This window comes from Cetorhinus maximus, chromosome 6 (genome assembly GCF_964194155.1).
Source record: "Cetorhinus maximus chromosome 6, sCetMax3.hap1.1, whole genome shotgun sequence".
Lineage (NCBI taxonomy): Eukaryota > Metazoa > Chordata > Chondrichthyes > Lamniformes > Cetorhinidae > Cetorhinus > Cetorhinus maximus.
In genome coordinates, this window is record NC_135884.1 from 75580777 (window position 1) to 75592976 (window position 12200).

The 12200-nt window shown below is 45.2% G+C and overlaps 1 protein-coding gene across 3 annotated transcripts in view; it reads left to right on the forward strand.

Annotated features, from left to right (window-relative positions):
• Positions 1-12200, forward strand: part of cacna2d2a (calcium channel, voltage-dependent, alpha 2/delta subunit 2a) — a 991061-nt gene that overhangs the window by 785062 nt on the left and 193799 nt on the right. For all 3 annotated transcript variants that reach the window (XM_078543862.1, XM_078543864.1, XM_078543863.1), the window contains one exon: positions 6642-6720. In XM_078543862.1, coding sequence (XP_078399988.1) covers positions 6642-6720 — 79 coding nt within the window. The remainder of the gene's footprint in view (positions 1-6641; positions 6721-12200) is intronic.

Here is a 12200-nt window from a genome sequence, read left to right on the forward strand (position 1 = left end):
TACTATTAATACACAATCAGCATCTGTGCAGCCTTTTCTGGAATGGGGAGGCAGACAATGTTCTAATAAACTGAATAAACTGAAAGGGGCAGAGAGAGGAGCAGGTGAACAGAAAGGGTGCACGTTATCCCCTATCACTGAGAGAGGTCGATGGATTAATAGGCAGAAAACAGGGCTTTGTGGAGAAGGTGATGCACACTGACCAGCTGAGTGCAACTATGAAAAGGTTAAGAGACAAAAAAGAGACTAAATTAACTCAGCAGGATGTGAAAAGACATAGAGAAGATTCAGACACAGTTAAAAACTTGAAAATAGATGGAAGTAAAGAGGAAGGTGGATGAGTTGCTAGGATAGTACTGGAGTCTAAAGGAATAAAAGATTAATTCAGGGACATTGTTGCAAGCAATTGTGGAGAAAGATCATAAGGGAATTCAAGCAAAAGTGATTTTTTAAAAACATTTATTAGTTAAGGAAGTTTTGGAGACCGGAAAAAAATTGTTTGGCTGACAGTCAGCCATCATCCAACCAGTTTCCAATTGGCTGTGGGAAGGCAGGGCTCCAAGAGAATGGACAAGTTATGCAACCAATGGTGCGAGTGTGGGGCATTGGGGGTGGGTAATCATATGATGAAACCTTCAGGAAATTTCCAACCAGAGTTGGCAACCCTATGCAGACAGTGTTCAGACTAAACAGGGCGGGATTCTCACCATCGAGGTAGGAAGCTCAAGCCGGGAAATCTCCTGATTCAGCAGACCTGTCCCAATGGAAATGATCCCCACATGCACGATTTTTGCTCCAGTGTGGTAGGAGTATGATCAGTCCACCCTACCGCCTCCTGATGCAGATCGGAGGCGGTGACAGAGGTGGGCGAGTGCAGAGCCGGGCCGGCTAGAAGGCCTTTCTCAGTTCTCTGAAACTACTGCGCAGTTGTTTAAAAGGCTGATAGGCCTTCTAGCCCTCACCCCTCAATGCAACCTCTGTGCCCTCTCATACCCCCATGCCACCTCCATGACCCCTCACACCCCCATGCCACCTCCATAGCTACTCACCCAGTATCCGCCATGGGTAGACCTCAGAAGCCACCTGGAGATAAGAAAAATAAATGTATAGCAACCTAAGAGAGCTCTAACTCATACACACTTGATACTGAAAAAAACTCATTTATGAAACCCATTCAAAAATTTTAAATCCCCTAAAGTGATCAATCTTTTGTAAAAACAAACTTCTATTCACTAACTGCATCAAAGAAGCTAATCATTTAATAGTCTTTTAAAACTTCAATCAAAATGTGAACTCAGCCGCCCCCCCACCCCCCCCCCCCCCCCCCCAGCTAAGATAAGAAGTTTTGGAGCTTTTGAAACTCAGCCAAGCATACATAATGGGTTCAGCTGTAATGTCAGTCCATGGGAAATGTCCGCAATTGAAACTGCAGGAGCAGATGGCTAATGGTCTATTTCCAAGCTACACCACATGGCCTATTAATCAATATGTTCAAACAACGAGTGTCTTCTTTTTTAATTCAACTGAAAGCTGCACCCTGTGTTTTGTTTTAATTTTTAAAGGGCTGGGGATTTAAATAACTTCAGATCATGACATTTAATCAGACTTTACCCCCTTCAAGGCCATATTAAGACTTGGGCTGACAAGTGGCAAGCAACATTCACACCACACAAGTGCCAGGCAATGACCAGCAAGTATTATGATCCCCAGCTGAGGTTACCACTGGACATCCCAGGGTGGAACCCAGCTTGATGGATCCTAACTTTTATTTGTTTGTTTAGATACATGGAGAGGGGCTACTGAACAGTCACCAGAGTCAGCTAATGAACTTTTAACAAAAGCATAAAACATTTATTAAACAAAAGATGAACTATATTACAATAGTCCTTCACCCACAACTATACCTTTACCGATATAAATAAATTTGTAAGGGTAACACAAGTTACAAAAGCTATCTTATACTCTAATGTTCACAGTAAGTACACAGTCCATGTAAACCAATAGGCAACCTGTGCTCAGACACATCACACTCTGAAACCAAGTGACAGATGTCACCCCAAACAAATGCTATGGATCTCTCCTCAACTCCCCCAAGACACTTGTCACACCATGAGCTAACCAGTCTCACTGAACTCCGTCTTTCACATGAGGGTTTCCAATCTCCACTCTTCAAGAATTCACTTTAGAATCTTCTCCCAAACTTCTTCTCAGATGCCTTCCGCAAGGGTTCACCTCCAGGGTTTCGAACTCTCCTTCCAATGTTCTTCTCCCCTGGGTCACCACATGCAATCAAGCTTTCTTCCACACTCTCTCTTACCGACTCAGCTGTCAACAGTACACCACTGCTTCACATGCCCTTAGCAAACAGTTACAGACCTTTAGTCGCCTTTTTGGATCTTCTGACTATTCATAAGCCTTAATCTCTGTAAGCTTGAAGCTTGGAGCCTTTCTCTCTGTTCCTTCCACTTCCACAGAATAGGACATTTTCCAGGTTCCCGTCCTTCCTTTGACTAGAAGGTCTTTTTGGGACTTTCTGCTGTTCCACTGCCCTGAATTTTGGGGACTTTCTTCTTTAGCTTGGGACTGGCTATCTGTCCCTTTTGCTCCAGTCTCTATCTGGCAGCTACTTCCAACCAACTTTAGCTTGGGACTGGCTATCTGCCAATTCTAGGCAGCTTTGCCTGACAGTTGTCTTCAAAACCGACTGAACTCAGACAGCTTCCAAATAAAAGCTACTGTTTCTAGTTTCTTGTGTGTGTCTGTGGGAGGGACCAGCCTCTCTGGACCCCTGTTGCTAGGCAACAGCCCAGTTTTTTTACTCTTGTGTTTGCTCAACTTATTTTACAGTAGTAAACTCTCATTAGAAATACAGGCACCTTTTAAAGTGAAACTAAAACTCAACTTGACCTTTATCACAAATAAAGAAATACAAAGTAAACTTAAACTTTAAAGCTAAAACTCATTCCTAACACCCGAAAATACCAATATAACTTACTTAAACTATCTCTATTCCCTAATACAAGAGATAATCTAACTTTTGCCTCTTAACATTCAATGGTATTACCATCGCTGAATCCTCCACTATCAACATCATGGGGGTTACCATTGACCAGAAACTGAACTGGACCAGCCATATAAATACTGTGGTAACAAGAGCAGGTCGGAGGCTAGGAATCCTGCAGTGAGTAACTCACCTCCTGACCCCCCAAAGCCTGTCCACCATCTACAAGCCACAAGTCAGGAGTATGATTGAATACTCTCTACTTGCCTGGATCAGTGCATCTCCAACTTCTTGAGAAGTTCAACATCATCCAGGACAAAGCAGCCCGCTTGATTAGCACCCCACCCACGTACATTCACTCCCTCCACCACTGATGCACTGTATTGCATTGTATACCATCTACAAGATGCACTGCAGGAGCTCACCAAGGCTCCTTAGGCAGCACATTCCAAACCCATGACAACTACCATCTAGAAGGACAAGGGCAGCAGACAACATGGGAACACCACCACCTGGAAGTTCCCTTCCAAGCTACACATCATCCTGACTTGGAAATATATAGCCTTTCCTTCACTGTTGCTGGGACAAAATCCTGGAACTCCCTCCCTTCAGCACTGTGGATGTACCTACACCACATGGACTGCAGCGGTTCAAGAAGGCAGCTCACCACCGCCTTCTCAAGGGCAATCAGGGATGGGCAATAAATGCTGGCCTAGCCAGCAATGCTTACATCCCATGAACGAAAATTTTAAAAATGCGCCTCCATAAACCCACACTGCAGGTGAAGGCTCTTGAAACAGCAAATATTCTGTTTGAACTCAGCAGTAATTTCAAATGGCCTTGCTGAGTTTGGGTTTCCTACTTGTTTGATTCACGCCCTGCCCCTTCCTCCAATGGCAAAAATGGGATCTGCCAAAAATGGGGGCGGGCCCTGTCTGTCAGTTTTAAAGGTCTTTGGAGTCAGCCCGACTCCATGAAAATCTGGCCTACAATACAGTGTTCATTCAGATTAGAGTTCCTGGGAGCAAGGTCAGACATAGCTCACTGGAAAAGGTAATGCTTTGAAGCATATGGAATGGAGGAAAACTGATCTTACTAATATAAAAACAAAATACTATAGATGTTGGAAATGACTCATCTGTTTCCATCTGTGCTGTGTGGCATTCGATACTGCACCAGCCCAGTTCACATTATGGTATTGTTATTAATATCCTTATTAAAACTTAAATATGTCAAAGCTCATCATTGGTCCAGTTCCAAAAAAATTGCTTCTACCCAAAAGCTGCACGACAAACAAGGTGCAGTATTTTGAGATGTATTCCTTGTTTGCATTCTTAAAACTGATGCTCTTTGATTACAAACACCCTTCTTTCTCTCAGAATAATCTTAATGCCATCCTGATTAAACCACCACCTTGTCCCTGCAAATACTTTGGTTGGTGTGAAGATTGTTCAAAATGCAAAAGGAACCCATAACCCTGGGCAGTGAGCTGTGAGTACATCTGCGGAGAGGAGCACAGTTAACGTTTCGAGTTCAAATGACCCTTCAACAGAACTGTTGAAGGGTCATCCGGACTCGAAACGTTAACAGTGCTCCTCTCCACAGATGCTGCCAGACCTGCTGAGTTTTTCCAAATATTTTTGTTTTTGTTTTGGATTTCCAGCATCCGCAGTTTTTTGCTTTTATCTGAGCTGTGAGTGCCCTCTGCTGTCTGATTTAGGAGTAGTCCCTCCTGTCCCACAGGCTGAAGATGCTACGGGATCTTTCACATCTTCCTGTCGTGCAGACAGGGCCTCAGTTTAATGGGATGACTATGGCGCTCACATTTCTTTAACAGGGTTTGGACTGATAACCTTCTTACCCTGAAGCAAGTGTACCATCACTGAGCTATGGCTTGTACCATTGGCAATGGTATGAGAATGTTATGGCTCTGAGAATGAGATACGGTGGCCAAACACAGTAGCTGGTTATATTTCCCCTATTGGTGACTCTGCATTTACACTTGTTTCATGCCAATTTTTGATCTGACACTGGCAAATGAATTCCACAGAATTTTTTAAAAATTGGACACAGAAACTTGTGTAAATGTTAGTGTTGTTTGTGTGTATGTGAGATCCAGAAAATTCTGGCTCAATGATTAACATTGGCAAGTTGTCACTGAGTTAAACTCAATTTTAACAAATTGAGCCTGAATAAATTGCTGGTCTCAAATTAAACCCAATTTTATCTGATTAGACCTGATTTTTTCTAACTGGTGCTCTTTGATTACAAGCATTTTTGACCTGTAAAAGCCTTAATTTACTTATAACTGATTTTTGACTTGAATTCAGGGTGGTGGGGAGAGGTGGAGAAGAGGCAGAAATTGAAGGCGCCCGCAGCTGCCCCATGCAGGCTCTGGCCAGTATCATGCTATGAGTCTGCGAGTGAGTGGCTGAGTGGCCCAGGAATGGTTCCAGCTGCACAATACAGGTCAATGGGATGGTATCATGTAGAATTCTGTATTCTGCAGAGATTGTGCAGGGTTGTGCAATCGAGAGCGGGACACCAGTAAGTACAGGTTACAGAATTAAAATGAGCTGAAGTGCTGCACAGCTCAGAGATTTCAATTTAATGCTAAGAATCCATTTGTTCACAAAGCTGGAAAATTTCCACAAAACTGTAATCAACTTAGAGTAAAGCCAAATTCTAAAAACAAAATCATTCAGGAATTCATGACATTGAAGAGGGTGATGAGTGGTGATGAAGCTCAAAGTATGATGATGGCAGTTTTGCAGATATCCAATGAACCAAACCCCTTCCCCTTCACTCCCACTGCACAGAATCCCAATGAACAAAACCCCTTCCCATTCACTCCCACTGCATAGAACCCCAATGAACAAAACCCCTTCCCATTCACTCCCACTGCATAGAATCCCAATCAACCAAACCCCAATCCCAATTAACCAAACTCCTTCCAATTCATTCCCACTGCACAGAATCCCAATGAACAAAACCCCTTCCCATTCACTCCCATTGCACAGAATCCAATATACCAAACCCTTTCCATCCATTCCCATTGTAGAGAATTCCAATGTCAAGGCCCTTTCACATTCACTCCCATTGTATAGAACCCCAATGGACAAAATCCCTTTCCATTCACTTACAGTATTTTAATGGTTTGCGCTTGTTCCCATTCAGTCCCTTTGAACAGAATCTCAGTGGACCAAATCCCCTTTCCTGCTCAGTCCCATTATAGAGAATCCCAATGAGTCAAACTTCTTCTCATTCATTCACATTGTACAGAATTCCAATGGACCAAACCACTTTACTTTCATTTCTATTGTACAGAGTCCCAATGGAGCAAACCCTTTCCCATTCACTCCTAATGGATCAAATGTCTTTCCTATCACTCCCAGAAGGACAACAGAGGAAGGTTAAATGGCTAAGGTGATATTAACATGAGAGGACAACAAGAAGCATAGCAAAATCAATTGAAGATGTTTTACAAACAAAGAAAATGTGTAGATAATAGTATTGATAGCATTGTACCAAAGGTCTGAAGTAAAAACTGGAAAATCTGTTGCTGGGAGTAAATCGAGAGATCTAACTGCCATTGCATGTACCTTCTAGTCACGTTCTCTCTCTCTCTGTCTGGTCACAGGTCCGTGTCTTCACCTTCTCAGTTGGACAGCACAACTATGATGTCACACCTCTGCAGTGGATGGCATGTGCAAATAAAGGTATGAGGAATATAAGTACACAGTTGCAAGCACAGGGTGTTAGCACAGTTAAAGCCGCAGTTACCGGAACAGTATTTTAGCACTGTTATAGGCACGGTGTTTTAGTGCAGACACAAGCACAGGGTTATAGCAGAGTTACACAAAAGCTGCATTAGCACAATTACAGATACTGGTTAGTACCATCATAGGCACCAGATAGCAGAGCAGTCACAGCATTAACGTAGTCGGAGGCACAAGTTAGTAGCACAGTTACAGGTGCTAGGTGATAGAGCAGTTACAGGCACAGGGTGCATTAGCATAGATGTAAGCACAAAGGTGATAACACAGTCTCAGCGTTTATTAGCACAGTTACAGGCACGGGCCATTCGCATACTTACAGGCACGGACACAGGAAAAGGATATTGACACAGCCACAGGCATGGTTACAAGTACAGGGAATAAGCGCAATTTCAGTTACAGTGGATTCGCACAGTTCCTGGTACAGAGTGTCAACACTGCTCCAGGGGCTATTAGAGGCAAAGGGTATTAGCAGAGTTACTGTCAAAGGCACAGGCTGTTAATACAGTTATAGACACATGGGGCAGAATTTTCCCATCCTGCCCATGGCGGGTTTCGTGGTGGGCAGGAGTGGAGAATCTAGCGAGAGCCAAATAATCGGAATCCCACCGGCGTAAAAAGTTTATAATTCTCCCGATGGCGGGTTAATGGCTGGCCGGGTATCCCGCTGACTAGTGGCGCGAATGCCATTTGCATTCATTACCATCTCATGAATGCTCATTAAATTAGCTTCTGTCTGGAATCATGTGCTGCCTTCCAATTTTGCATCACGCCAGTGGAAAATCACATCAGTGTGAATCCCGTTTGAAAAAGAGTGACATGCACATGTTGGACCTCACTTTGCTTGTGACTTCGAGGTGAGTGCAACATACATAGCCTACACTGCCAGAGTACTACACCAGTCTCGTTGCAATGCCAGTGGGGCGCCACACTGATAGGGTGTAGAGTTGATCTGCTCCCAGTGGCTGCCACGCAGTCACAAGGACACCACTGTGCAGCGGTACTCAGGCAGGGCTCAACATTCAGACAGAAACCAGTATTGCGACTGGGGGTGTGGGGTATAGGGTTAGTCCACTACGGGTGAGTGCTACCGTTGACCTGAAGGGACACAACTGTGCAGCAGTACTCAGACAGGGCTAAACAACCAGCCATTTCAACTGATGGGTAGGGGATGGAAGGATAACAAGCAAACGGGAGGGGGACGGTTTACAGCCCGAAGTCAGAGAGTAGAGACACTCCTGGGGTTTACAGTCAGGAGTCAGAGAGTAGAGACACTCCTGGGGTTTACAGTCCGGAGTCAGAGAGTAGAGATACTCCTGGGGTTTACAGTCCGGAGTCAGAGAGTAGAGATACTCCTGGGATTTACAGTCCGGAGTCAGAGAGTAGAGACACTCCTGGGGTTTACAGTCAGGAGTCAGAGAGTAGAGATACTCCTGGGGTTTACAGTCAGGAGTCAGAGAGTAGAGATACTCCTGGGGTTTACAGTCCGGAGTCAGAGAGTAGAGATACTCCTGGGATTTACAGTCCGGAGTCAGAGAGTAGAGACACTCCTGGGGTTTACAGTCCAGAGTCAGAGAGTAGAGACACTCCTGGGGTTTACAGTCAGGAGTCAGAGAGTAGAGATACTCCTGGGGTTTACAGTCAGGAGTCAGAGAGTAGAGACACTCCTGGGGTTTACAGTCAGGAGTCAGAGAGTAGAGACACTCCTGGGGTTTACAGTCCAGAGTCAGAGAGTAGAGACACTCCTGGGGTTTACAGTCAGGAGTCAGAGAGTAGAGACACTCCTGGGGTTTACAGTCCGGAGTCAGAGAGTAGAGATACTCCTGGGGTTTACAGTCCGGAGTCAGAGAGTAGAGATACTCCTGGGGTTTACAGTCCGGAGTCAGAGAGTAGAGATACTCCTGGGGTTTACAGTCAGGAGTGAGAGAGTAGATACAGTCCTGGGGTTTACAGTCAGGAGTCAGAGAGTGAGATAGTATTGGGGCTTACAGTCAGAGAGTAGAGTCAGTGCTGGGGTTTACAGTCAAGAGTCAGAGAGTAGAGATAGTGCTGGGGCTCTGTGAAGCTCACAATCAAGAGTAAGAGAGTTCAGACAGTGCTGGGGTGTAGAGGGCCATGCTGAAGGACTATTCATGGCACCCACATTGCAATCCCGCTCAAGGGAGGGGCAAGGGCTGTATGTTCGATTGGGATAATGGATAGCTTGCTGTGCAGGGTTCTTTCACAGTCACTGTTCATGGGCTTTTCTGTCTCTGTACTGGGCTGCAGGTGGGATGTTGATGGTTATGGGAGGCATCTGCAGCCTGTATTTGGGGAAAACATAATAAAGCTGGGGCGGGGGGGTGGTAGAGGGTATGTGAAGCTTTCCTGGCGGGGGGGGGGGGTTCTCCTTGGTAGGTGACCGTGCTCACAGCCTCTAGATGCAGAGAGAAAAGGTCTACAAGGGGCATGGACTCGTCAACAATGATGGGCTCAGGGGGGGATGGTGGGAATGTTGACCACAACAACACTGGGATTCAGTATTACTGGGTAAGACTGGAGAATAACAGGAGGGAGCTCTACCTTCACATCGTGAGGTTCCAGGTAGATTTCTGGGATGTGGACAGTGAGAGGGGGAGAGTTGAAGTTGGCCTTGAAGTAATAGCGCAGAACCACTATCTTGCACTATCGCAGTAATGGTGCAGTTATAAGTCTAAAGTAGAAGCAAATCTGCACAGCAAGGGTCTGAAGCAGTGTGGGAGGAACATACTGCTGGACTAAGGCGCCCTTTCTTGGGGTGCCCTCTAACTTGTTTGTACCACAAGAGTAAATGAGTCTGAGCTGAGGGAAAGGAGGAAGACCCCTTTTTCAGCACAGTAACAGGGAAATGTAGGAGTCTATGGCTTAACATCACAGTCACTACATTTCATCATTAACACACTGGAATGTGAAATTTGGGAATGCAGGCAACATTAAGGAGGTACAGGTGCTGCATATATGGCATCCCATCAATGGAGGACTGCCATGTGCTTTTCGGAATTGGCATTCCTAACAGCCTAAAGGGCATCCAGTCATTAATCACGAGCAACTATTGATAATTTGAATGCCAGATCTGAGATTGGAACACCGAGCTGGATCAGGTCGCACATGTCATTGAAACTCTCTCCAACCTCTGTGGGATTGAGATGTTAAGTCTCAGGGATGGCATCTTGGTCACTGCAATGTGTTTGTTAGCACCTCAGATACAGGGCTGCATCAGCAACAAGGCTAGTAGGGCAAAGCCACTATAGACCATTACAGTTGCTATTGGATCAAGATTGTAAGCTTCACTATGTTCACCCGTTATTCATTAACCTATTCAATCTATCATTTCAAAGAGAAGAGTAAAACAATTATGGACCCAGGGTTCAATGCTGCCTTTTTGAGGGTTCTAATACAGTGGAGGTGGAGAAGAAGGGAGAGGCAACGCCGAAAGCAGTTTCAGGAGGAGGCCTTGCCTGAGGTCCAGGGTGTGCTTCTCCCAAGCTCTGGTAGATCACATCAACCCCATTCTTCGTGAACACCTAATGCCGCATGGAGTAAGACACTATTCCCTTCCAGTGGCTTTGAAAGTGACCGCTCCGGGTTGCTCCAGGGACTCTCTAAGAAGGTCATGATCTCTAAGAAGGTCAGCAGTGCACCCTTTTTGCACTCGCCCTGGGAAATGAGAGTTGACACACAGTGAGAACACTGTGGAAACTTACTTGATGCAGTCGTTGTCGCATTGATGACAAACTACAGCAGCCAGTGAGATGAAGGCATGGTTGGTGATATCATTCTCCCATCCAGGTCTTGTCCTTCGGCACTACCACTGAGGAGACACAACTGCCTCTCATCCCTCAAGGTTGCAGAGCTGCCTCACACAATGGTGTTTCGTGAGGAGGAAGGGTTACAATCACTTTAATCATACACTTCCAGTAAAGATTTTAACACATCTCCCTGGCATCTCACAAGGGTGCGGAAACTGTCTTCAGTGAGATTGATATAGAGTCATAGAGTTTTACAGCACGGAAAGAGGCACTTTGGCCCATTGTGTCCATGCCGGACATCAAGCACCTATCTACTCAAATCCCATTTTCCAGCACTTGGCCCATAGCCTTGTATCCTATGGCATTTCAAGTGCTCATCTAAATACTTAAATGTTGTGAAGATTCCTGCCTCTACCATCCTTTCAGGCTGTGAATTCCAGAATTTCACCCTCTGGGTGAAAAACTTTTTCCTCAAATCCCCTGTAAACCTCCTGCCCCTTACCTTAAATCTATGTCCCCTGGTTATTGACCCCTCCACTAAGGGGAAAAGTTTCTTCCTATCTACCCTGTCTATGCGCCTCAATTTTGTACACCTTAATCAGGCCCCCCCTCAGCCTTCTCTGCTCTAAGGAAAACAACCCCATCCTATCTAATCTCCCTTCATAGCTGAAACAGTCCAGCCCAGACAACGTCCTGGTGAATCTCCTTTTCACCCTCTCTGGTACAATCACATCCTTCCTATAGTGTAGCAACCAGAACTGTACACAGTACTCCAGCTGTGCCTAACTAACGTTTTATACTCCAGCTCCATCCTAACTTACCTGCTCTTATATTCTATGCCTCGGCTAATAAAGGCAAGAATCCCATATGCCTTCTTAACACCTTATCTACCTGTGCTGCTGCCTTCAAGGATGTATGGACAATGCACACCAAGGTCCCTCTGATCCTCTGTACTTCCTAGGGTCCTACCATTCATCATGTGTTCCCTTACCTTGTTAGTCCTCCCAAAATGCATCACCTCATATTTTCAGGATTAAATTCCATTTGCCACTGCTATGTCCATCTGACCAGCCTGTTTATATTGTCCTGTAGTCTAAGACTTTCCTCCTCTCTATTTACCACAGTACCAATTTTCCTGTCATCTGCGAACTTACTGATCATACATTCATGTCTAGATCATTAATGTACATGACAAACAGCAAGGCATCCAGCACCGAACCTTGCAGTACGCCATTGGACACAGGCTTCCAGTTACAAAAACAACCTTCGACCATCACCCTCTGCCTCCTGCTGCAAAGCCAATTTTAGATCTAATTTGCCAAATTGCCCTGGATCACATCCCTAGTCACCGCCTCGAAAAATTCAATCAAATTTGTTAGACATGATCTCCCTGACTATCCTTGATTAATCCTTTCCTCTCCATGTGGGGATTAATTCTGTCCCTCAGAATCTTTTCCAAACGTTTCCCTACACTGATGTTAGACTCACTGGCCTACTGGCCTATAGTTCCCTAGTTTATCCCTACCACCCTTCTTGAATAATGGTACCACATTAACTGTCCTCCAGTCCTCTAGCACCTCTCCTGTGGCCAGAGAGGATTTAAAAATTAATGTCAGGGCCCTGCAATCTCTTCCCTTGCCTCACATAGCAGCCTGG